Source organism: Notothenia rossii (genome assembly GCF_949606895.1).
Source record: "Notothenia rossii genome assembly, chromosome: 8".
Taxonomy (NCBI): Eukaryota; Metazoa; Chordata; class Actinopteri; order Perciformes; family Nototheniidae; genus Notothenia; species Notothenia rossii.
In genome coordinates, this window is record NC_136906.1 from 67,322,124 (window position 1) to 67,349,355 (window position 27,232).

The 27,232-nt window shown below is 40.7% G+C and overlaps 2 protein-coding genes across 4 annotated transcripts in view; one reads left to right on the top strand and one right to left on the bottom strand.

Annotated features, from left to right (window-relative positions):
• Positions 1–4,209: 4,209 nt before the first annotated feature.
• LOC307014940 (pro-opiomelanocortin-like) lies at positions 4,210–8,702 on the top strand. The gene is made up of 3 exons (XM_079643220.1): positions 4,210–4,508; positions 6,990–7,107; positions 7,745–8,702. The coding sequence occupies exons 2-3, from the start codon at positions 6,997–6,999 to the stop codon at positions 8,318–8,320; spliced, it is 687 nt and encodes a 228-aa protein (XP_079499346.1). The 5' UTR covers positions 4,210–4,508; positions 6,990–6,996; the 3' UTR covers positions 8,321–8,702.
• A 587-nt stretch (positions 8,703–9,289) lies between these two features.
• efr3bb (EFR3 homolog Bb) overlaps positions 9,290–27,232 on the bottom strand; it is a 37,874-nt gene continuing 19,931 nt past the window's right edge. For all 3 annotated transcript variants that reach the window (XM_079643199.1, XM_079643198.1, XM_079643200.1), the window contains 19 exons: positions 26,248–26,369; positions 25,749–25,898; positions 20,839–20,973; positions 19,807–19,885; positions 19,296–19,431; positions 18,921–19,082; positions 17,873–17,984; positions 17,697–17,748; positions 17,012–17,184; positions 16,741–16,816; positions 15,707–15,868; positions 14,985–15,116; positions 14,830–14,897; positions 14,297–14,424; positions 13,755–13,846; positions 13,584–13,632; positions 13,329–13,435; positions 13,187–13,236; positions 9,290–12,290 (listed from right to left, as the gene is read on the bottom strand). In XM_079643199.1, coding sequence (XP_079499325.1) covers positions 12,185–12,290; positions 13,187–13,236; positions 13,329–13,435; positions 13,584–13,632; positions 13,755–13,846; positions 14,297–14,424; positions 14,830–14,897; positions 14,985–15,116; positions 15,707–15,868; positions 16,741–16,816; positions 17,012–17,184; positions 17,697–17,748; positions 17,873–17,984; positions 18,921–19,082; positions 19,296–19,431; positions 19,807–19,885; positions 20,839–20,973; positions 25,749–25,898; positions 26,248–26,369 — 2,091 coding nt within the window. In that variant the 3' untranslated portion in view covers positions 9,290–12,184. The remainder of the gene's footprint in view (positions 12,291–13,186; positions 13,237–13,328; positions 13,436–13,583; positions 13,633–13,754; positions 13,847–14,296; positions 14,425–14,829; positions 14,898–14,984; positions 15,117–15,706; positions 15,869–16,740; positions 16,817–17,011; positions 17,185–17,696; positions 17,749–17,872; positions 17,985–18,920; positions 19,083–19,295; positions 19,432–19,806; positions 19,886–20,838; positions 20,974–25,748; positions 25,899–26,247; positions 26,370–27,232) is intronic.

Here is a 27,232-nt window from a genome sequence, read left to right on the forward strand (position 1 = left end):
CACATTTTTAAACGATTTTTGGTCGAGCCAAGGTGCTGTACATATAATAAAAATACCCTACAGTAAATACAACAGCACAGTTTGTGCAGAATATCAGTATGAGAAAACGACACCCTCTGTCCTTAGAGCTCAAAGCGCTTATGCCAACATTTATCCATTTACACAAACACATTCATACACAAATGTATAAACTGATGGTAGGAACCCGAACTCATATCAAGAAGTGGTATATTCACGCACACTGACACGCTATCTTCTGGGACAAAATGGGGTTCATTGTGGACTGGAGGAGGATCGAACCTCTGATCTTCCGATTAGTGGACAGCCCGCTCCAACTGAGCCACAGCCGCCCGGCCAGAACATATGACAGAGTTGAAATCTAAGTGAAATCTTAAATTGAAGTTCAACTTTATTGTCTTGTCAGAAAACAATGGAGTCATTGTGCTAAAAGGCTCTCTGCCTTACGTAAAGTCAACACTTCAGTTTTGTATGTGTGTGTATTGCACCATGGCATTATACTATAGTATAAAGTAATGTCAAATAGGATATGTAAATGCAATATTATTCTATTTGCCAAAGACTCAAACACAGATAAAGGCATTAACATGTATTAACGTTAAATAACTTGTGTTTAGTATATTAGGGCAAGGCAGCTTTCATTTTTTAAATGATCTTAGAGCAAAAAGAAACCAATGTGTTTTATATTTTAAAAAACACCAAGCACATCCACAAGGTTGTATTACGATCAATAAAATGGACAATTGCTCTATCAATATTTGCATTACATCAGCATCAACATTCAAAGTGTGCAGCTCCAAACAAACCATACGTCATCTCCATCTGCAAAGTTGAGTTCTGAAAATGGACGGTTGAAAAGAAAACAATCTTTTGCCTTCACACTCTCTGAAACCTCTGCAGATTGATGAGATGATCACATTTGTTTACATGGCAGCTGGTTAAATGGCAGAGTCTTTGTCAGGCAGTGATTCACACTCCCTGCGCAGCCTTGTCCGGGGGTTGCATTATTATTAAGAGACATCCACAGGGACTTTCTTTACACTCCAAAGAGCTGTTTGAACGCATCATCTCCATTTGTTTTCAACCTTTATTTGTCCACCGAAGAGGGGCCTTTGCGTGCATGCTCTTTTTTGATTTGCATTCATGCCAAGTAATGACCGAAATGTACAAGGAGGTGCAGAACAAACAACACATGCAGCGAAGGGGCAGATGGAGGTTTAAGTGGTTTAAATGTAAAGAGGCTTCGGTACTTGTTTATGAGGGGAAAAGAGAAAATGACTTTATGAGTCTGAAAATCTTGGATTTCCTTATTGTAACAAATCTGCAATTCACTAAATGTATATTTGTATCATTATGGATTTTTTTAATCTGCTTTTTAGGTTTAGGTTATAGTGTGGGGTTATAGCAACAACTATTGCACCATTTTAAATGTGATTATTTCAGAAAAAGTAGATTCCTTTATAGCATGCTGCACGTATAGTGGTACTGGGAACATGTGGTATCAACACAATATATATAATATTTGAAATCTATCTTATTACATTCATTGATTCGGGTAAACAGATGTGCAAGAGAAAACTCATGTTACACGATCAAAAATGCATAACAGAAGTTTAATCGTCTTGCAAACCTCTTGTGAAATACTCATGAGGCTGGAGAAATGTAAGAATATTTGTGCAGTAGAAATAAATGGGATTTGAGTTGGGAAAGAAAAGGAGAATTTGTTTTTATTGGAAAAATAGTTTATTCAAATAGTTTGATAGGTCATTGGAGAAGGAGCTGTTCCTCTAAACAAAATGTTTAATAGGTATTTGATATGTGTATTATATAACAGAAAAGGAGTTGACACATTGAGAACAACTAATATGTCTTTATGCTTAATTACTCATTTCCTCATGATTGGTAATGATGATGCTGTTTCTTTTAGATGGGAAAAACTGCAACAGAAAAAGTAAAGGCAATAACAGTACAAAATAAATCATTACATTCTTAACAAACAATACATTACCCTAAATACTTGTGGGGAAAACAATGTTCATTATGCATCAAAGTATTTTTATTTATGATCACACTGCAGCACCCAGCAGCTTCCCCTCGTTAAGCAGGATGGATAGGCCTTCCAAACCCGCTTTAAGATATTAACACATTTGGAATATAGAGAACAAGGCATCTCTTCATTTCTTTTACTGAACCCTGTAGTCATTTTAAAAATGAATACGTGCCAGACACAGTTCTATCTCATGATTCAGCTATGCGCCCTTTTTTTTTTTTTCGAAGACACACTTGACTTCCTAGAAAAGAGAAGAATATGGGCCCAAAATAACCTGGGCCTTTTCAACAAAGAAAGGGTTGAATAACACAAATTTTCATGTATAGTAATCGTTACACACGGCATCTATTGCACGTCTGTCCGTCCTGGGAGAGGGATCCCTCCTCTGTTGCTCTCCCTGAGGTTTCTCCCATTTTTCCCTTTAAACTGTGGGGTTTTCTCTGGAAGTTTTTCCTTGTACGATGTGAGGGTCTAAGGACAGAGGGTGTCGTATTGTCATACTGATATTTTGTACAAACTGTGAAGTCCACTGAGACAAATGTAACATTTGTGATATTGGGCTATATAAATAAACATTGATTGATTGATTGATTGATTAAAGCAACAGTATAATAATAATAATACTAATTTTCTATGTTTTTTTACATAATTGCTCGCTTTTTTTTATATTTCTTTTATGATAAGATACGTTATTGCTCTTCTTTTAAAAATATATACTGTACACATTATAGCCACTGATATTCTTTACTTTACAAAGAGGACATGTGTTTCCACAGCCTGCGCATGCTTAGTCAGTGCTTAGCTGATGCTTTTATCTAAAGCTACTTACATGCACATACACTCAATACCGTAGAAAAGCTTACGGCAATTTGGGGTTAAATATCTTGCCCAAAGCCACATCAGCATGTTGACGGCAGAGGGTGGGATGGAAACCTGACCCCCCCCCCCCGACTAAGCCCCTGAGCCACATACCACACATTTACTGTTTATGTCTATATTTGTAATTCAACATCATTCAGCGAACAAAGGCCATTAACAAAAAATAAAACAGCCTTACTCATGATGTGTCATGTTTTCATAACTATTAAAATTACACATTTGACATAACGGTACTACTTTGGCCTAGTTTGCATGTTGGCATGATGTAACAAGGCTACCTGTGCCATATCAACATTTTATTGGCAGTTACCAAAATAGCATTTACAAACAAGCCTTTCTTAAATTTGAATCTATTCATGTCCTACTCGTTATTTACTGAAGAGCCTTTGGGCTTTCAAATACACAGTAAAGGCGGGATAAATGAACACACTGTGTATTTTAAAGGAAAGCAATGAATCATTGTCTCCCACAACAGGCAGATAGGCAGACATTGCCTCTTCTTGTGCAACACTCTAGCTTTTCTGCAGGGTTTCGTCCTTGTATATATTTCCTTGAAAAAATAAACCTCCCTTTAGCATAGAGAAATAGAAAGATGAAAGGAGAGCGGTTATCTTTTCAAATGCATGGCCTTTCCCTTTCTAAAGCTGTGTGTGTGTGTGTGTGTGTGTGTGTGTGTGTGTGTGTGTGTGTGTGTGTGTGTGTGTGTGTGTGTGCGCGCGTGCGCGTGTGTGTGTGTGTGTGTGTGTGTGTGTGTGTGTGTGTGTGTGTGTGTGTGTGTGTGTGTGTGTGTGTGTGTGTGTGTGTGTGTGTGTGCGTGTGCGTGCGTGCGAGTGTGTGTGTGTGCACGTACTTCAGTGAGTGAGTGAGTCAGGACTTCCTAATGAAGTTTCCACACAGGGGAACATGCACGACTCGCCGAAAAACGATCCAATCAGTCAAATTGATTTGAACACTTCACGTCTACCCTTCCCTTTTCAAAGGATGTCGTTTTTGGCATTAAGATGTCAACGACGGCTGACCTTTGAGCGACGGAATTGGCAGTAATCTATTTAATCACTGCAGCTTATTTTTCTTATTGATAACGTTAACCTGCACCTAAGAAATGTACGTGAGATCCCTAAAACATCTAGCCATTATTCAGGATATTGGTAAGATTGCAACTCACCCAGAGGAAGAAACATGAGGGGCTAGTTACATCACTAAAAGCTTCACCTGTTGATGTGATGACGTGAGCGGCACCATTGATTAAAAAGTGTGTGGGAGGACTTGAAACCCTTTACCATACACACTCCCTTCCATCCAGAGAGGAGCAGGAGACCCCTTACCTCGATCACACCCAGAGGCCTTGAGACTCCGACCTCCACACTTTACGCGCCTATAAAAAGAGCTTTCCTCCTCTGAGGAAGCAACAGCAGACCTTCTCCTACTGAGCATTTCATCACAGAGCACAGAGAAAGCAGAGGAGGAGGAGAGGGATCACAGTTAAGTGTCGCCACTCTGGAAGATCTGTGGACAAACGGAGAAAAGGGAAGAATACAGGAAAGGAACGCTTTTGGAAAAGGTAAAAACAAATTCTCTTAAACTTGTCAGTGGATGTTTTTTTTTGGCATGAAACAAAATTGTTTCTGGTTGTCGTTAGCTTCTTGTTTTTTCTGAGCAAGCATTGATTACACGCTCTTACCGTATTTGGGATTACTTACATGTACAGCTGCATTTTCTCTGTAAATCATAATTGTTGTAGATGTTTGTATTGTATAGTCTCACCTCAGCTTGTTGTAGAATATGCACAGTTTTCTTTGCTGACGTTTCAATTGCTTTTCATTGAAAAAATCTTCCATAAACAAATCTATCTAACTAGACTGTTTAAATAACTCTTTAGATTGTTCACACATACGGTTTGAATCTATTTTGATCGCAGCTCTCTGTTATCAGATAATGCCTGTAGAGAGCGGAGTGAGTCATACTGTAGGAAGACTCTCTGCCAGAGTTACAAAAATGATGGCCCACCAAGGAGTCGCTCCTTGGAAAAATAGAGAAGCGAGGAAGAAACAAAAGGACACATTAGCCAATAAAGGAGAGAGAACTCGCTGCGCATAGAGACGAGATGTAAAACCGTAACAACTAAAAACAAGCAGTTAAAACGAGTATCAATTTTGTTTTATTTTTCTCCGTTATCCAGCATCTTCGAATGAAATCCTGTTGATGAAGTCGATGGTTTTAACATGAGAAGCGAGTGATTAGGATGTGACAAGGCAGCAAGAGATGAGGGGGGGGCGGGGGGGCGTTTGCCTGGTGGAAATGCGTCATAAAGGAAGTCATTCAGGGCTGCTGAAAGAATTTGTTTGTCCATCTTCCTCAACAATTGTAGTAATTTATCTGCACTGAGTGTGGCCCCCCGGGTGAATGCAGCTTCTTACAACACCCACGTGTTTTCTTGCAATGTGTCTGCATGTAGCATTGTCCTTGAAACAGCACAAATGTTGGCTGGCCGCTCACAAAATGACCCTTTCACCTCACTGACCTTTAACTGTTGGCTCTCCCTATTGTGCCTTCTTTTACTACTTTTAACAAAAGCTGAGTGGTTACAGTGCGTGCATAACCACAACACATTTGGAGGGATAATGGCCTTTGTGGCATGTCACGCCCCTCTCACACTGTCTACAATTCTAAAAATAATTGTATTTTCTTGTAAGCAAGCCTTTCCCGCGGCGCCTTTCATGTTTGCTTTCTCCTTGACCTAAAAAACAGCTACATCCCACACATTGATAACCAACTCATTTATCATGTTTATTATGTTAATAAATTAATCATACATTGTTCACGGTAAAAGAGGGATTATGTACAGCCAATTTAATGTGAAACATAACTGAATAGATTGACAGCTGCTCTCTTTTTTTTAACAAAAGCTACTTAATGAGTAGTTATCATCATCGTTTTTGAACGTCAGCCGTGTAAGTCAAGAGTAAAGTTGAATTTGCCAGGTAGAGTCATAATCCTTTCTTATCCAGTCCTGTGTTGAACACTGAGCAGCTACTTTTTCATAAATGCTGCCAAACAAACTCACGTTGTTTAAATGAAGACGTCTGTTGTTTATCCCATGTCTAACTTTAATTCCATGCTTCTGACAGCACACATTGTTTTCCAAACAACAACTCAGTGGCTTATTTGGATGAAGCATCACAGACTGCAGTGATCAATACATGGCATTTGCTTTGGCTGCCTCTCAGAAAAAAAACACGACCATGTTTTTCTACTAAAATAATATTAGTGTGGAGTTTTAGCTGTATACAGGAAAACAAGTGGAGGGCCCAAATGCAGTCCAGCCAAACAATACGTTAAGAGTTCAGAGATTAATTCTGAAACTAAAAACGCAAACAAGGGTATAAAAGACAGAAGTTTAAAAAAAATGAATGAATTGGGCAGGAAAAGGGTTAAATGTCTTTTGAGAGAGAGCTTTAATGAATCCCTGCTGAGATCCATGTCTATTCTTTCTCAAAATCTATAAAAATCATACTAAAACTCTATAAAATATAAATATGGAAAAAGAAAAAAACAAAGACCCTGCCCTGCTCGCCAAGCACTGATTATTTTCATACAGTCACGCAAGATCGGAAACCACAAACCTCAATCGAGCCTCCTTTGGGAACCAAATCAAAACAATTTATGGTTTTCATTATCTTCCATTTTAAATAAGATTTATGTGCTGCAGATCTCTTCAAATACTATGAATTTGGAAAAGGAATGTGGATGAATTGCATTTTAACTCAGGGCTACCAATCAGCCGTGACACAGCTGCAAATCCACCAATTACAGTTGTTAAAGTGTTGAAACGTGTCAAGTTATGTAAGGAAGTAAGGAAGTAAGGAAGTGTTATGCAAGTGCAATCATCAGAAGAACCTTTTGTTCCCAAAAGTAAAAATTTATTTCTTCCTATTAAGGCAATAATATGTGACTATTCTAGCCTATTGGGACTGTTAATCCTCTTCAATGTTCTGAGGACAGTTCTTCATAGCCTCTCTTGTTTATCTGTCCTCCACACCAGGCTGAAGATGGTGTGTCTATGTTGGTTGTTCGTGGTGGTGATGGCGTATGTATGCGTCCCCGGGTTTGGGTCAAAATGCTCCATCTGCAACGACCTGAGCAACAAGGGAAGGATACTGGTAGGTCAAACGGTCGGCTCTATCATCTTCATTCTTGCCTTTCTATAGTGTTTCCTCTTTGTAACTGCCACCCCTATGGGCAAAGCAAATGTGTTTCTAACAAAGGTTTTTCCTTAAATCTGGAAATAGCAGTGGACAAAATAGTCTTTTGTTCTGGTTGTTTTCTTTCACAAATAATCCATTTGAGAGATAACAGACAACAAGGCTGTATACATGTAATATATGTGGGTTTGGGCCTTTAAGAAAAATCTGAAGATGTCAACGGGGACTCTGGGATATCTTTTGGGGCATTTCCATTGTTATCCAACATCTTTTGGACCAAAATTGAATCAACAAAGAAGAGGTTCTTATTTGCACCAATGAGAGAAAGTCTAATATTTCAGTTTTTCTTCTTTATCTTAAAGATTGTGTTGGAGATTTTTGCACATTGATTTTCTCAACGCCGTTATAAAGGGAGTCCATGTATGAGGCCTATGTATTTGGTGACTCAGATATGAAAGAATAAAGCATAATTATGATCACAAACAAGCATCCGCTACTATTATCAGTATCAAACCACAGTGTATTTTACACCCTCTGCACATGACTCACAGTTTTCAATGTGTGTTGATGTTTCTCTTTGCTTCCTTCCACACAGGACTGTATTCACCTCTGCATGTCAGTCATTCAGACCGAACTCCCCCTCAGTCCATTGGCCTTGAACGTGAATGACGACAATGACCTCTTGCTCAGCATCCTCCTGGCCAGCCTGGTGTCTGGAGACAAGATACCAGGGTCATATCTGAAAGACCACACCGATGAGCGACGCTCCTATTCAATGGAGCATTTCCGTTGGGGCAAACCCACTGGTCGTAAACGCCGGCCTGTCAAAGTCTTTGCCTCCAGTCTGGAGGGAGGGGGCTCCTCTGAGGGCAGTTTCCCCCGCCATGTGCGCCGGGAGTTAAGCAGCAACAAGGATGAAATGAGGGGGCAGCTGAATGGAGGGGGTCAGATCCAGGTGTTGCCAAAGGCGAGAGTCAGACCTAAGTCGCAAGCGTTGGGCCCGCAGGAGAGGAAAGATGGGACCTATCGGATGAGTCACTTCAGGTGGGGGAGACCGACCTCTAAACGTAATGGCAGCTTAAAGAAACAGTGGGGGGGAGGAACTCGGCGGCAGCTGACCAAGCTCTTCAAGAACATTATCGTGAAGGATGTACAGAGGATAATGGGCTGAATGTAGGATGGAGGCGAGAGAATCTAATAGCCATTGCATGTTAGTATCCACAGGTCTCTATTTTAAACTAACTTGTCACAATCATTAGCATGAATGTATTTTCTGGGTCGCATTACAACCTCAAATAAAGAGAAGAAACAAAGCAGTTTTTTTGTTTGATAAATATAATAATGCATCCGCAGCCTGCCGGTCTGATTTGAGAGATTTCTTGTTTTTCTTGTGGGAATCATCTTTATTTTTTGAAGAAGAGAGCATGCCAATCCATAGCAAGGCGTGGGTGTGAATGAAAGCTTTTAAAAACATATATCCAGTTTATTTACAGAGTTGTATCTTTTTGTAAATTAATATAATATTAAAGATCATTACGTTTATGGCAATCAAATGGAGGTTTGACTGATTTTGTATTTATTGAGCACAAAAACATGCACTATATGGATTTGTATCCACCATTTATAATTGGCTGGTTGCATCTTAAAGCTCTGGAAAGGAACATGTTCAGTATTTTGAAATAACAAAACATAATTTCTTTAAATACGTATTATAATATTAATGACAAATGACAAAAGTGGAAGGCTGATGACTGATGGCTCCATTTTGAATGTTTTTGTACTTATTGTATTTTAAGCAAGGTCGAAGCATTTGTCAGTCAGGAAATAAGCATGGCAAAAAATAAATATATATTCTCCTAACTTACATTTTTAGGCTACTCCTTTCATTTCAATACAATAACTGGAAAAGCTAAAAACTGAACGAGTAAGAGAAACAATAGGAGGAAAGACACCACGAAAATACACGATACATTTAATTCTGAAAAACCACTCCTTCAGGTGACGGTACTGATGCAAGTATTGTCACAGTGACAAAATTAAGTCATTACAGGCAAGTCAAATAATAACAAGCATTGTTAAGGAAACCTAACATTAATGATTGCTTAATATATACCTCTGCAACTGACTCAGCACTCCAGCATGTGTTTGTTGATTTTATTGTACTGTATGATGATGCATGATGATGTTACGCAGATTCAGATCACATTTGAAAACAACATTCCACTCCATGACGTTTTTCCCCATTGTCAATAACAAGTAAAAACAGAAACAGATCAGACTATTTCTGGATACAGACACATTTATTGTACGGCAACATCACAAGCATGCAAAGTCAGGTTCTGACACTCATAAGGCATTGTCTCCTTGTAAAAGCTGCCTTTGTCACTAGGGAATCCAGTTTTTAAAGTGCAAAGTTCACAGAATGAATAGATTTTGACCTACAGCACTACGTTGTAAACAGATCTATTAACGAGACATTTAATGACAAAAGTAAGATTGGTTTACCGTTAGTCAACATTACCATACACTATGCAATGACAACAAGCACTCTGGTAGATTTACATATCTCCACTGCCAAGATGCTGAAAAGACTTCACAAGGTGTCGCTGGAAGGTTTGAACAGCTGCACGTCGCTGTAAGATGAATTGTTCTTTGTCAACATTGTGGAAAAAGTCACTGGGAAAAAAAACTGTAAACTGATTTTGGTTTTGGGTGATGACGATATACACACACACACACACACACACACACACACACACACATACATATCTGTGTGAGTGTTCATACAGACGCATGATTAAATACACACACACACTTCTGCACTAAAATGGTAAACATGAACAGATCTGATACAGTGGACATGAATATACACACAGATGACACTACATAGTAAAAAATGTTGGAGCGTGACACAGAACGGACACGTTACATTAAACATGGCTGCAGCGCGACTCAGGCGCCATGCAGATAGTTCACAGAAGCGCAGAAGCAGAGGGGGGGGGGGGGGGGGGGGAGTCGGTCTCTCACAACATCACAACACTGACCATCACAGCACCACAACAACAACAGAAGGTAACAATTTAAAACACAAACGAATCTGCTACCAACAGTTGGGCTGTGTTAGCCAGGCTAGTGGCAAGTTATTGCCCTTATACTTTGTTTCGATGCCTGTGTGTATGTGCACACATGCATACAAAATGGCTTTTAGACTTGTTTTAATCTTGCTGAATGAGACAGGTGCACTGCTTGGAAGCCGCGGCAGCGTTAGCAGCGGTGTGGCATAAGAACAGAGTGCAAACTTATTCCAGCAGGACTGAGAATGTGATGGCAGCTCTACAGGTCACAATGGTGCTAAAAAACCTGTCTGGTAATATGTGGCGAATAATGAAGTAGATTATTTTATTAATTCTTTAGCAGGACACGTTTCAGACGTCACTAGTGTGATAAACTGGCCTCAAGACGATGGAGATGTTTTCTTGTGGGCTGTTCAAACCCTTGTCAATTAACCTTTTTGATTTCATGTGTTGCTGGTTTCTACGGAGGTCCTGAGAGGCAAGTAACAAAACAAAAACAATTGTATTAAATTACTTATTTTCAAATTCTGATCTAAAAGATTTCCCTCCTGAGTTTGTGAATAGAGAACAGGTGAACATCCAGGTTTTGCCAGGGTTGTATTTGCCATATATGGCACGTACAATTAGTTTGTGTTAATTCATGCTTTCTTCCATGTGATTCCATGTAATGTCTTTGACATGTCTAAGATTTAAAAAAGGAAAGATTATCCTGATTCATCTTATTTGAACTGTTCATTAACACAAAAGTATTTTCAGAATTGGAAACATGTATCACCAGCATTTTGATGATCCCCCTTGCCTCTCAGTGCTCCCGTATGTAACATATTGAAGAGTTTACAAACAAATCTGAGTACTATCTAAGTAGCTTTCCCTCATCTATGGACACAATCAGTGCAGTGGCAGTCTAACATTAGAATCAATATACAGTTTATATACAGTACACACACCAAAGAATCCCTACTCTGTACATCCGCTTATAGATTTATAGATTTCTCTGTATATACACATTTATATGGAAAGGAGAAAATAAAGGATCCTTATTTACCTTCTAGTGTTTGATCTGGTAAACATCACAGTAAACACTTCAGAAGATAAGTGTGGTCATGACTGTGAAGCAGTGTGTGTTTCCGTGTACGTTTGAACTCGAGTCACCTGCAAGGCACACTCACTTTGGGAGGATAGCACAAAGATAAATCATTTACATCACGGATAAAAACAAAAAAATAACGATATGAAACAAAAAATACGAGGTGCAGGAAATAGACGCCTGTCCTGAAAGAAAAAGCACTTTTGGCTAACACTAAAAAGGCAAAAGAAAAACAATGGTAAAACATTAAAAAGAGATGTTTAAGAGATGAGTAACATGGGATATGGTAAGGATTAGCGTCATAGTTGTATACATCTGTCCATATTTCATTGAAACATACACTAAGTTAAAATACATCAAAAACAAAACAAACAAAACAAATAAAATATAAAAAAAACGGTCAATCAAATTTTTGTGATCAACAGTAGTATGGCACCCTGTAAGGGACAAACAGGTGGAAAGAATGTCCAAGTTGTAGTGCTATCAAAAATGTCCAGTAACATGGCATGCAACAAGTCAGTTCATTCAAATGAAACAACTCTCAGTGTGCCACCTATCGTCCCCTCGCAGCACTTGGCAATTTCAAACGTTAAAATCCAACCACAGGAGATTCTACAGACATCGACAGAGACGCGAGGGGAATAACAGACAAATAAAAGTTTGTTTTACTGAAGCATGAATCGACATAAATAGCCGGCTTGTTTTGGGCTGCAATCACACGGAATTTCAGATGACTATGCTGATCAACAAGTAGCTTGTTCTTGAGTGGACAGTGGTTTTTGATGTGATTCCATGTAAAGATCGGTATCCCCCCCCAAAAGAATTCCTCGCCTGCCCTCAAGTGTGAAATAGTTCTGTGACTTCCCTTTCTGCTTTAGTAAACACAGAGGTCAGGAAACTTCATCTCGTAGAGGGGGACGGATCGACTCTGGCTTTGGCCGTAACCTGATGAAATGGTTCCAGATGGGCTGGGGGGGGGTCTGCACGGGAAGAGGAAAGGAGTCAATCATCACGTTTTAACAACAACACAGCGAGGCTTGCGCAATCATGTTTTGATAGTCTTAGGAATATGTCAAACATAACGACGGTGTTTTTGCTGGACTGAATCACAGGTCTATTAAACGACTCCAGACGGTAAAGCGCTCCTCTGCCAGGCTTTAGCCAGAGCCAAGAGACGGATCACATCACTCCAGCTTCAGCCTTATTACCCTGACTCCCATTGTGTTTTAGAGTTTTTAAGGTTTAACCGCTCTGCATGGCCTCTCTCCCTGTTTTATGTCTGAGCTCTATGTGCCGTACGCACAGTACTTTTAGATCCCGTCCCAGAGGCAAAAACTAAAGGGGACAGACCTTATGTAGTCAGAGCCTCAAACCTGCCCCAAGACATCAGGTCGCCTGAGTCAGGAAACTCCTTTATGGATTAAAAACAAGTTCCTTTTTGGAGACCCTTTCCTCAAGTTAATAGAGATTACATTTCCCTTTTGAATTTTCTTTTCTTTTTCCTATTTGTTTTCCAAACTACATTGTTCTTTACACCATAATGTTTTGTATCCGTCTCCTCTTAAATCTTTTTTTATTTTATTTAAAAAAAAATGTTTTACTTTTATTGTCATTTCACAGTAGGCCTACTTACTATGTAACGAAATGGTTTCTCTGCATTTGACCCATCCTAGTGTTAGGAGCAGTGGGCTGCCATTATGAACGGCGCCCGGGGAAATGAACGACGGATGATTAATGACATTTTTGTTGGGCTGCTTTGAATAATACTATCAATAAAGATAAAAGTGTATTATTAACAGCCATCAATGTCACTATCGCCCTTTGGAAAATTCAAAATACTGTTTCATTGGAAATATACCAAAGTGCCGTCTCTTACCTGATTGTAATCTCAAAGATCTGATTGAGTTTGCTCTGGAGTAGAGAGGCCTGGATAGGACAAAGAATATCACGTCAGACCATAATGCCAAACTGAAAGAACAATAATCAAACAATATGGGTTAAAGGAATGTGTGTTTTACCCTGGCACCACAGTGTGCAGCTATCTCCTCGAAGGGGGCCTTCTGAAACTTCTCCACCACTTGTCTCCTCCGCTCCCTCTCCTGCTCCTCCATACCGACGCTGTCCACTAGAGGGAGACACAAACAACCTTTACGTCTCTATTCTGCACCGTGCTGAACTAGATTGTGTGTTGAAAGTGACGATTTGGCCTTAATGCTTGAAGGATTCTTCTTAAAACAGTAAAGGAAATCACAATCATTGTAATGCTGACGTACCGATGGCATTCTTTAGGGTTTCAAATGTGATCTCCTCTGCTGGCGTCCTCTGCAGAACAGAGTAAGAACAAAGGAATATCAAGCACTTTTCATTTAACTCGAACGTCCTTGTGTATCGGTACATTTAAGTTCTTGAAGATGGCATTGTTGGAAATGCTTTTTGACCTTTACCTCTTCTTTCTCTGGACTGTTTCTGGACTCCACCTCCACCTGCAGTGAGATGGTCTCTCCGATGCTCTTCCTCTTGGACAGACGGTCTTCATCTGGACACGGAAAAGAAAACAGACATTTTGTTTTAATCCAAAGGCAACATTTGATGCGTCTAATCAGAATAACACAGGTTGACGCAGTCTGACAAATGAGTGTAAAAGTGAACTAGCTCCCAAAGGCAATGCCTATCAATAAGTGATAGATGGTTCAAAGGGCTTTTCCTTCAACTCAAGGATCCTGGCTCTAGCCCCACAGCTGAAGAACAGTCTGTCCTGATGTAGTGTCCTTCAATCAAACACTAAATCCCCGCGAGCTGCAGGAGAGAACTTCAGCTCTATTCCATACAGGAATCAATAAAGCACCAACTAAAAGATTTAACACACTGGCAAATTCAATAGACATTATCATTATATACTTTTAAAGAATATCTCTTCTTTGGCACAGCTGACTTTTAAACACGATGTATGCTTTTAACAAAAGAAAGGTTTTGTTGAGACCCTTACCAGTGTACTGGGGGACATACGGGGTAGCCAGTCTGTCTGTGTTATACCCACTGCCTCCGAGGACCTCAGTGATCTTGGACTGGAGGAACAGAACGTCCCCTTCCACCTTCTCCAGTGAAGAAGGCAGCCTGTGGAAAGAGAGAGAGGCCATTTAAATATTGATACGTTAAATATATAAACATGTACTGACATCTTTGCATATTCAAAGAAGCTAATTTAGTGTATGGTTTGCAAAGATTCAAAGGATGTATTGTCATATGCACAGTAGCTACGGTGTAAATATGGCAATGAAAGTCCCAGGCTCATCCTATCAATACAATATAATATATATATAAGACGTACAACTAATTAAAAAAGTAGAAAAAAATAGTGCAAGAATATCTAGCCAAGACCAATGTGCAAGTAACGCAGATTAAGTGAACTGTATACATGTCAAACAAGTATATACAAGAAGCTAAATGTTGCAGAGAATGTTGTTGTGTATATAGTCTATATACATGTACATAGAGTCAGATACATTATGGAGTACATACTTGGGATTATCAATGAAGACATCCTCAGGCAAAAGGTAGCTCCGTTCTTTCTGCCTCACCTCAATCACCTGAAGGGCAGAGAAAGGATGCGGTTTATTAAAGAAGGCTCTTAGTATTCACACTTTTGTTGACGTGTAAACAAAGAGGAGCCAGACCTCGTGTATGTGCTGGCAGAAGGCTGGGACGGTGGTGAGTTGGCAGATGAGGTTGAGGTAGGCGGCGGCGATGGCGTGAACAGCACAGCGGTTATAAACAGGAAGCGCCTCGTCAGTGGACAGAGCCAGGTCCTGCACAGGAAACAGGGACAAATACCGTGTTCATAAAATACCCTCACACTCTTGGTTTTTATTCATCTTGGACTGTTTCCACTTCTTTACCTCGTGTCATTTATTGGGAGTTTTACCACCTATCTTTAAAAATCTATTTCAGATTCGATGTCCTTTTTTCTAGATATGTTATGGTCTTTATGTCAAAGCACTGTGAAAGGCTTTTTATTGCCACATTCATTTGTATATAATGAGACTAAATACTGTAGTGCCGTGTTAGAGGATTACTTTCTGGGAGTGTTACGGCCAATTTCAGAATGATTTCCTGACTACATGAATACATTTACACATTTCTATGTATCCCTACCTCTCTTCAGATCTACAAAGACCTCTTCTTTCAAATATAATATACTGCATTCGTCACATATTGTCATATTTCCATTGCAATATGTTTTTTAGTTTTTTTTGTATATTTATTTTTGGAGTAAACACTTGTCTTTTTTATTTTTTTTTAAATGTTCATTTTTTCTATATTTCCTTTTTATAATCATTCCATTTTTGTATCTTATCTAAAGTAAATATAATTTGATTGACAGCATGTGTTTCAGTACCTGCAGGGCGAGCGCCAGGCGGATCAGGTCCACCACCACCTCCTCGTTAGCCAGCTCCACGCTGAGGAGACCCAGCAGAGCGAAGAGAGACTCGTAGTGCTGCCCGCCGCTGCTCGGCTCCTTGCAGCCCAGGTAGATGTGACGGTACAGCTGCTGGCCGTGCTGAGAGGAGGAGGATGAGGAGAGAGAGAGAGAGAATCAAGAGTCTGAAGGAGAGGCTACTCCTGTTAAGCGTGTTCAGCCAAGGAGTCCATACAGGATAGAGAGTATATCAGGGAACACTTCATGAATGTCATTTGGAAAATTAAAACTAATTTGTACACTTTTAGTCTTTGTTGTGTGAAAAAACAGCACAAGAAATGCATTAAAAAAATATCAGACATGTATTAAAACTATCATCTCAGATATATCATCTCAACACAGAATAACAATAAACACTGTTAAAATGTGAAATGCATTTAAAGAGAGAGTGTTACTGTGAAGTGCATTTGAAGTATTACACTCTCAGTGTATACATAGCTAAATAATACAAGGGTTTTGAAGTTTTTTTCATACATTAAATGTATTACATTAAACATGAGCAATCAAGTAGGGATGCCAGCGATTATTCGATTTTTTGAATATTCGTTACAGTCTCCATGATCGAAAATTATTTTTAAAATTCGATTTTATTTATATATTTTGTTATTATTATTTATGTTTTTCTTTTTTTTCCTGGCTTAATTTCAACCAAAATATCGAATAATCGATTAATATTCGCAAGGGCTGTCCGATATTCAAATTTGATCATGGTCAGTTTCTGGCATCCCTACAATCAAGTATCATAGGTGTAATACTATTCATTAAACTACAAAGTCTTTGTAACAAAAAGTAAATATGATCATTTGAAGGAATTAGAATATTTCATGTGCAATGAATCGTTGAATTGTGATAATGCATTTCTTTATCTAAAGTCATTACTGCTGGTTACTTTTCAGTAGACCGTAGAGAAAACACGTTCATCAGCTCAGCTTTTAAACTGACAAAGCTTTTACCTTCTTCATGAACAAGTTGTCCTGCCTGGAGCACTTGTCGACTTTGAGCTTGAGCACAGAGATGTCTGAGATGATGCTGCAAAGAGACGAGGCACAATGATTAACACACACACACACACACACACACACACACACACACACACACACACACACACACACACACACACACACACACACACACACACACACACACACACACACACACACACACACACACACACACACACACACACACACACACACACACACACACACACACACACACACACACCTAATGTCGGAGAACTTTGCTGTGTTGTCGTGCCTGTCGATGAGACTGAGGAGGATCTGCAGCACCAGCAGCCGGAGCTCTGGGTCCTCGGTGAGGGAGAAGGACAGCAGCGGCTCCAGGAAGGAGCTGGGCAGCGCCGTCAGCATGTTGGTGGTCTGGAAACCAGCCGTCACCTGGGAGATGGATGGTAACAAGTTAGTAGAGGTTAACACATACATCATTTATATTCCTGCTGAAAATAAGGGGGTTAAACCGGCTTTAAACTAGCCCATGAGAGGCAACTGGCTGTCATGTATGGCTTCAAATGGGTTTTACTAAGGGAATTGAAATCGACCTTGTTTTGAAAAATGGCTCTATGGTATGATTTCTTCTGTATACTTGGAAGAGATAAGGAATTGTTTATAGCCGAAATGAAATCCTCAGGCCAAAAGAGTGCTGCCCAAAACACACATGGTTTGTGAAAAGTAATTTTCTCGAGGGCTGAGATAAAGTTTGAAGGATGACAGCTACTGAGGAGCATCACCTTGACGTATTGTAAATTCCATAAAAACTACTTGTGGCGCTATTATATAAAGTACTTTCTTAGAGTGAGAAAATGCACCAGTAACACAGGGAGGCTTCTCTGCTTAAAAGGTTTGTAAACACTGTTTTTTGTATGATTAATAATGCAGAGCTGAAAACATACCTGGACCAAGGACTTCAGTAACATAACCTGGATCATCCTCGTCACCTCGGGCCTGCAGATGAAAACAAATGAAGATATATGAAAGAGAGGAACATAAACACATGCAGTATTCAGTTTACTGGGCATACGCTGCACAAAGAGAGCATGTGTTAGTGAGAGATTTGCGAGTAACTCACCCAGAGCCTATGGAAGTGAGAGCTGGGTGAATCCCAGGGACGGGAATCTTGCCCATGATGAAGAGCATGACCTCTGACCTCTGGTATGTCGGTAGTGTGTTGGCAAAAGAACCTGAAAGTTAGAAAATGTTTGGTGAATATTTGTGTGTTTGACGCTTACTGGCAGCAGAGGTCGCGTTAACCAAACATTTTTTAGTCTATGACAGATTTTTTTTAACAATGACGGAAAAATCTGAAAGCAGTCCGTCATTTTGACAGATTAGAACAAACTCGGAGCAGCGCCAAAGCTTCCCCGCAGCGAGGCTCCGGTGTTATGCATGCCAGCCAAAAAGGAAATGATAGTTTCCAAACCGTACAAATCAACCTTTTACGATCCTGTCAGTCAAAATGACGGGCAGCAAAAAAGTCTGGCGCCACCTCTGACTGAGTGAATGTAGGGGGGTTACTTGAGTCGTTGTTGTGTTTTTTGTTCTTTCTCTTTGTATATATAATCAGTGCAAACCATTGTCTCATTTGAATATATGCTTATACTTTGTTCCCTATGGCTAAATAATAGCATATTGTCATTGTGTAGGCACTTAACCTTGGTTATGCGTTGAAGAAACTTAATACAAATATTTTTGAACATAAAAGAACCTGAAGGTAAAAGAGAGATGAGAATGAGAGAGATAGGAGGATATTGGAGCAAAATACAAAAGAAGGAAAGATGTGCAAAAGGAGAGAAAATGAACACTCACTGGTGTCCACTCATAAAGCCAGACACAGACAATAGGAACAATTCTTGGAGCCTGTCTTGCAAAGCCTCCCACACACACACACACACACACACACACACACACACACACACACACACACACACACACACACACACACACACACACACACACACACACACACACACACACACACACACACACACACACACACACACACACACACACACACACACACACACACACACACACACACACACACACACACACACACACACACACACACACACACACACACACACACACACACACACACACACAAGCCACTGACTCACCGATGGTCCTGATGACAGCCTCCTGCAGCTGCCTCTCCTCGTGAGCTTTGATAATCTTGGTGCCGATGTTGGTGCTGCCGTCATAGGAGCCGGTCAGCTCGTAGTCCACACTCAGACGGAGCTGCCGCAGCAGGGTGTTGAACACCTCCAGCACTGTGGGACCTGCAAACAGTGACTCATCAAAACACTAGTTCAAACTGTCCGTGTGTGTGTGTGTGTGTGTGTGTGTGTGTGTGTGTGTGTGTGCGTGGGTGTGTGTGTGTGTGTGTGTGTGTGTGTGTGTGTGTGTGTGTGTGTGTGTGTGTGTGTGTGTGTGTGTGTGTGTGTGTGTGTGTGTGTGTGTGTGTGTGTGTGTGTGTGTGTCAGTCTTCTCACCTACGGAGCCACTGGCTGCAATGGCGGCTGCCTCCAGCAACACTTCCACTATCCCGGCTCGCACCGTGGCTGAGTTCTTGCTGTTAGCGTCAAGGTGACCGAGAAGCTGCTGGATGACCAAGTGAGAGTGCTGAGACTGGGAGGGCAGGAGAGAAAGAAAGAATTAAACCAAAAACTAAATCGAATAAACCAGAAAACTGAAGGAAAAGAGTGAATTAGAAGTGGTGTAAATCTGTAACATGACATCAAGTCATTCAAAAAGGTCAAGAACTAGGGTGCTGGATAGCTTGGTGGACCATATGGATAGCTTGGTGGGACCATATGTCTCCAATAAAGGCATCACAGGGTGGATTTTGAGCATATTTCGAATTAGCCGCTTTAAAAACGTGTGATAAAACTTCGATACAAATATGGTACTGAGTGAATCCTACTTGGATCTGGATTTATAGACCAGGAGAAAGACAGAGAAAAGGGGTGATGAGGACGTCTTAGTGGACACTGTATCCCTTACCTGGATGGAGTACATTATGATTTTGAAGCAACGCACTGCAAAGGTCTTCCCCTCCCATAGAGAGTGGTTATCCAAGTGCCTGGAGGGGACACAGACAGGAGGACAGGGACGATGTTATAACACATTGAGAGGAGGTAGTGATGGTGAGGATGGCAAGGGATGAAGAGCAAATGTATATTTTCTAAAAAAATCCCAGACATCAAGACTCAATCTGGGTTTTTTGTTCATCAAACATCAAGGTCGTCACTGCTGAAAAGTGTGCACAGACAGACAGAGAGGCGCAGGAGGACAAATATCTAAGGCTCGAAACAGACAGACGCTGATGGATGGACGAGAGCCGGTCTCGAACAGAGCATGACAAGTGAGATGAATTGTAGGGAAAATTGAGAGATAACTGGATTAAAGAGTTGAAAGGGAATATGAATGTAATATTTAACTGTATAAAAAAGTAGGTTTGCAGTCGATAAAAGGCAGTAGACTTATAAGCAAAATTGAAAATGTGGCTGTTTAAATATACACTGTATTAGTTATCTGTATTCATAGATAATAAGTGCTAAACAGACAAGTCAACTCAGTACGGAAATAAATAGTTAATGTCTAGAGCCTCTAGGGGAAACGGCTGAGAGACAAAAAACAAACAACATAGAAGAAAGAAGAGTAGCTCAGATTCAAACAACAGAGGAAGATGGATGGAGGGACATAACTTTAAATAAAACATGAATCACAGAGGACCAGGTTCAGAGACATCAAAGTTCAATGACACCAGCACAGAACATGACCTTAGAAACATAAAGCGGTGAAACGCAATTTCATTCAAATACAATGTAAAATGTCTGCTAGTCAGGCACCGGTCTGGAACTGTGTAACCTTGCCTTGACCTTGTTGCTCCGCCTACATGCCACTCAGTGCAGAGATCCAAAAATACCGCAACATAGCATTAAGATGCATCCTTCCCTTGTAATGAATGCGCCAGAAAACGAGCAGAACACAAAGGAAGCAATCACAGAAAGAGTTTTTAAGGGGCTGTCTTACATCAGCACGGGCGTGACGGCGTTCTTGATGTTGCCATAGGCGGCTCGTCCCAGCAGCTCCCTGAAGCAGCGCTCCGTCAGCTCCACCGGGCTCTCCTTCTCCTTCTCCGACGCCTGCAGCGGAGAGGGGGAGCGGCTGGAAGGGAGCGAGGCAGGTGAGGAGGCAGAAAAGAGGGAGAGGAGGGAGGGGAAGTCGAGTCGAGTCGGGAGGGGGGAGAGAGGGAGAGGCGGCGAGAGAGAAAATGAGAGAACAGAGAAAATGTAATTTATTCAATAATATTTCCACAGAGGTGAGATTTCTCCCACAGAAGAAGCACTCTGGACTGCCTCCACTGCAGCCTTGAGGTGACTTTTCCCCCCGCAGTGGAAATTAAAAAATGTGTGTGAGAATTTGTGCAATGCCATTCTGTTATCACTATGAAGGACATGTTAGACGTGACAGTGTGTCAAAGTGTGTGTGTGTGTGTGTGTGTGTGTGTGTGTGTGTGTGTGTGTGTGTGTGTGTGTGTGTGTGTGTGTGTGTGTGTGTGTGTGTGTGTGTGTGTGTGTGTGTGTGTGTGTGTGTGTGTGTGTGTGTGTGTGTGTGTGTGTGTGTACTGACACCGTGTCCAGCCTGTCTCTGTTCTCGAGCATAAAGCCTCCACTATAACTCCATCTTAGTCATGACTAGCCCCGGGGGGTCCACCAATGATGACATTATTTATTAACAGCCTCACTCTTTCGTCAGGCCTGCCGCTGCTGTGGAGGTAATGAGACTTCCTGCCTCTCTGGGCGTTTCTAACTCAACTCTGAAAAAAGACACTGACATTTGAGGGGCAATGGAAAACAGTAAAAACAAGAAAAATAAAGGATTAATATTGGTTTTACTTTAAGGTCACACACTTAAAATGAAGCCATTTTATTTTAGTGGTGCCAATGAGTTATAAACCGCTATGGCTGAAAGGTTTAGCATTTGTTCAGCGGTAGCTTATAATGCTTACGAATCCACTCCCATTGACCCTTATCGGATTGAAAAGTGCATCTTAAACCCCATTCATTCTGAAGTCAACCTAACAGCCTCCAAGTACACTGTTTTCAATAATGATTTGGAAACTGACGAGCATGCAACAACAACAAAAAATCAGCCATTTCCATCATCTCGAAGACTACTTGGCTAGGCAGTTTACCCTTATATCTGCTCTCATCAAACTATTTCCCAGAGGCAGTGTGTGAGTCTGTGGAGGGGCATGTTAAAGATCATTTCTGCTAAACGTTTCTGCTGAGGCAACGTCTGGAAGAAAATGGCTTAGGGAACACAAAGTCTGAGCAGGCACCTACACATTAAAACCAATAAATCAGCACGGGCCTCCCTGTCTGTGTGGCAGGCAGGGGAGCAAACATAAAAACATTTTTTTTTAAAGGGGCCCTATTAAGCTCATTCTGAGGTTGTTATTTGTATTTGGTGCCGATATGATGACATGTTTCCATGCTTTCATGTTCAAAAAGGCCTTTATTTTTCACACACTGCCTTTGGTGGAGCACCTATTTTCATCCTCTGTCTCAAACCAGAGCCCAGTCTGCTCTGATTGGTTAGCTGGCCGGATCTGTTGTGATTGGTCAACTGCTTTGAGATGTCTTGCCCCTTAGTCTTCTACGTACAAAGAGTTGGAGCACTAGCCAATAGAAGCAGTGTTACGTAGTGCTGTCACTATGTTGTTGAAGTAAACAAAGGAGTCCAATGGAGGCGTTTTAGTGAGTGTGTGGGAGAGAAGCTGCCTCTGGAGGGAACACAGGGATTTAAGCCTTTACCATTAATATGCACAACAAACCATATAACACGATGCAGGGAAGGGAACAACCGAAAAAGCATTATAGGGTCATTTTAAAGGCTAAACGCAAACAAATATGAATTAAAGAACATTATTTTGCATGACAAAATGATGTTGGGAATTTGTAAACAACAACATATAACATCCTTCTAGTTTTAATCAACTTTTGAATCTGGGCTCTAGAGTTATTGGAATCTAGTTATACTAACTTTAATAATAATAGTTTAGCCAAATGTGTATATGCATCTAGGCTAAATGACCAAGTTCAAACAAAATGTATAGACACAATTGTGCATCATTCAATAAAGATTAAGAATTTGAATGACGATCTTTTGAATGAAGCCTTAAACTATTCAGTTCAGCATGAAATCACTGTTTTTGTTCTTGAAGTATGACAAACAAAATGGGTCTCTGGGAAAGATTGCAGGAGCTCCACAAACATCTAAAGAAATCTCAACTGTCCAAAGGCTTGGCTAAGACTGTCCCCGAGTTAGATCTTTAAATGAACACGTACATGTGCATGGGGATTAATGTAGAGAAAAGGCACCATCTGTGAGTTTAATTAGACTGTACGGACTGCTGTGGGTTTTTACGTCTGGTAATGACTAAACATGCACAGCAGGGGCAGGCTTCATAATAACACACACAGAGAGAAGGGAGGCTGAGAGGGAATCGTGTCTCTCTGTTGGAGCCTTTCTGTCTGCTGTCCATCTGTCTCCGTCTCCTTCAATAAGCTCCACATTTCCATCACTGTACTTTCTATTATCTACCCTCCACCCAATCTTCCAATGTTCTCCTCGCTGCCCTCCCCCTTTAACTTGAGAAGTCGGCATTGACGTCAAAGTGAATTTCACTATGTGGAACGCGGCCAAGAGAGGGAGGCTACAGACTCTCTCACTGGCAACCTTCAGCTCTCAATGTAATTGTGATCCTTTTTTGTGTGTCCAACCAATTCTGTTTATCCTCTCTCCCCCCTCTGTCTTGTTTAACCTTTCTACCCTTGTTTTTGTCCTTGGAATACTGCAGGTGGGCAGCAGATGTCCGTGAGGGGATCAGAGCTGTCAGTAAGTTCTCTCAGTGATGACAGTGATGATGAATGACGTGGACAAATATGGCCTAACGCAAGACAAATAGCACCGGTCGCCGACAACACAATAACTCTTGACATAGATACCGAGACACAGCGGTCAATGTGAATCATTTTTGGTCATCAAGTTTGCCACCACCTGTTCGCAATGACATGGTAATACCAGGGCTGTATTACCTGTCTCCTAACTGCAGTCATACCATTTTTGAGCCCTATACTTTTCTCACTTTTACTGAAAACAGTTCTTTCAGTAGGTTGAATAGTCAACCAATTTTCAACTAATCAACATTATGACATTTAATATGATCAAAAAACAGCCATTTAAAGAACAAAGGATATGGGGATTCTGCGGTGCAGTGGAATAGTGCGTTGGTGTTCGGATCAGGTTCAAACCCCACTGCAGTCAGCATGTCACTTCACTGCAAATTGCTCCTCTGGCGATTGCCCACAGTATTGAGTATGTAAGTCCCTTTGGATAAAAGCATCTAACAAGTAACATGTAATGTAATATAAAATACTGAGATTTTGATAAGTACCGGCTGCCGGGAAAAAGAGCTGACGACTTATTTAAGTCCAGTCGGCTACTATAATATATTCATTTTTGATTTCAATTAAATCGTTTTAAGAAACAGTATTTTAAGAGTATGTGTCTATTCCGTTAATACATTATTACTATCATTGTGGCATGTCCTTATTAACTGAATATTATAGACTGAAGGTGCCAATGATGATACAAAATTAAGTCTAATGATTCTTAATTATAACAATTATAATAAGTCAGGAAAAGGTATACTTTTTACTATAAATAGTAGGGGTTTAACGGTTCACAAACATTTCGGTTCGGTACGTACCTCGGTTTTTAGGTCACGGTTCGGTTCGCTACGTTTTCGGTACTGCAGAAAAAGTTATCACAAAACATAAAATATATATATATATTTTTTTATTATTATTAAACTGTGAATAATGTATTCACTCAAATAAATACAAAATATAATAAAATAAATAAAAGGTGCAGCATTTCGATGAACTGAAATAATCTGTATTTGAACTGTACTATTACCTAAGCAGCCAGTTTGACATTAGGACTTGCTTGTCATTGTATTTTCATGCTTTTTTAAAGAAAAATTAACTTGTCCACATTGCTTGCCGAAAGGGCAGATCTGCTGGCATTAACAATGTCTCCTGCTGTGGAGAAAACCCTCTCGCTAGGGACAGAGGTAGCATACAGCCAGGTAGTGCTTTGCTAACATGGCAACATAAGGGTATTTGGCGTTTGTAATAGCTTTGGCTCGGTCTGAACTTTTTGCGAGTGGTGGAGGCTTAAATGCTAGGGGGGAGTTGGGTTTGCACTTCAGTCTTTTTTCTTTTGGTACCGGTGATATTCACTTTCGGGTGATGCCTTTTCAAATGAGTGTGCAAGTTTGATGTATTGCCAGCCGTGTAACCAATTTTAGTTGAACAATGCCGACAAACAGCTTTGGTTCGGTCCACCTGTCTTTGTCCGTCATCCTTGTACGTAACTGCGAAAACAAAATGTTCCCAAACCGGAGACTTCAATGATGCTGGAGGATTTTCGAGCTCAACTTTATCTGCGTTCGCCAGTTCCTCAAATTACTGACTAAATGTGAACGCATCCCTGTGACCAGCTCTCATAGAATGCCTCTCGTCCAATGAAATGACTTGGTCGCTCTATGACGCGTTGACACACGTGTACCGAACCGAAGGGCCCGTACCAAATAATTTCGGTACGGGTACGTGTACCGTTACACCCCTAATAAATAGCTATTTACAGCCTTTGGTTAAAACACACCAGAAGCCTAATAATAAATAATGGAATGCTGCTGCTGTGAGGGACACTGAATTTGACCTTTACTGCGCTGGGAATGCACCCGGGCCCCTCTGGGTGGCTACTGAGTGGACAATCCACATCCCTGTGGAGAGCCCAGATGTTCTTTTCAACAGACCTGATAAACAGCAACTTACAAAAGCCCAAACATGTTCCTGGTGCACACTCACCTCTCCGTGCGCTGTCCACTCTGCAGGTTGAAGAGCAGAGAGGGGACGATCTTGTCCATGTGCTGAGGGTCCCAGATGTTGGCCTGCAGCTCATCGTTCACAGTCTTCCTCACCACACCCTGCAGGCCCTTGATCCCTGCCATGCGGATCCTAGCAGGCAAAAGAAATAGAAGATCAGAAATCAGACACCAGACATCCTCTGACTGGCAAGAGAATCTATAAATGGAGGATTTAATTTAGGAAATCTTGTTTTCGTCTTGTTTGTAGTCCAAATCTGTTAATCTTTAATCCTGCAGAGCTATTTTTTAAACGTTCAAATATGTCACTTTATCTATTTCCAGCAGATGACAAAAATCAATTTCAAAAAGGATTGCATTTTTTTCATAAAGATATTAAAATATCGAGGGGGCAGAGGTAGTCTAAAAAAATACTTCCTGAAGCCAGTCTAAAAAAAGCTGTTCAATCTGTCTCTAGCTCAATCGAGCATCTGTCCACTCACTTGGTGCGGATGTCAGGGTCCTCAAAGCTCGAGTGGCACATCTCACTGAAGCGCGACACGAAGAAGTCGTAACTGCGGTGGTACGATGGCGTGTCCTCTTCTATGTTTGCAAACTTCACAAACTGAGAAGAGAAGAAGAGACACGGGAACAAATAAAACCTTTGTTCATGTCAAACATAACTTCTACAGCTCAAGAGATTCACAGAAATAAATCTGCTCCTGGAAAGCTAGTTTGTAAAGAGTTTTCTTTTCAATTTGATTAAAGCCTAAATCCCCATGATGAATACTTTTCTAAATTAAAGTCAAACCACAGCGCCATAACATCCTATTAAGTGAAGAGCAAAGGGCAGAGGGGGGGTCTCTCCCACTGGGTCGTAAAATGTCACCATTTAAACACGCTGGCATTAAGCTTCACAACCATCTCCAATTCATAAATTATGAAGTGGATTTCTTTAGAATTAAAGCAGAGCAGATGCTACCTGAAGCAAGAAGTATATAGCTAATTAACATTACAGCAGCTGGTGATACACCTCATCTCCCCCTTTAAACATAAAGAAGAGTTTATGTTGTGTGAACATCTAGAGCCTTGTGAATCTATTTCCTGTGTACAAAATAAGTGCTTAGAGTGGTTTTGAAATGACAGAAAGTACCCTTGAGTAAATTAAATGAAGTACTTGTGTGCAACTGCTCAGCTGCTGCAGTAAATCGCTGCAGCAGCTGATACCCGGAAACTGCCCAGGATTATTGGCAGTAATGCCGGGCAGCTTCCATATCAATGTATCAACTCAGAAATGCACTCTGTGTCTGCACGAAAGCTGTAAGTGTAGGGTCTAAAACAGTGAGTGATGGATGGAGAGCTGAGATCATAACATTTCTGATGCTTTCCAAAGAGCTACACCGAGAGAAACTAACCTTATGCCCCGAGACGTTTTTTTTATCACATCACATAAAGCAAGATGACAGAAACACTAACTCAGGTACTGAT

What these genes read in the sequence shown, in the direction of transcription:
- LOC307014940 (XM_079643220.1), top strand. Translation starts at nt 6,997, where the DNA reads ATGGTGTGTCTATGTTGGTTGTTCGTGGTGGTGATGGCGTATGTATGC. An exon ending in GCAACAAGGGAAGGATACTG is followed by an intron (nt 7,108 to 7,744) that starts GTAGGTCAAACG and finishes CCTTCCACACAG; the next exon opens with GACTGTATTCACCTCTGCAT.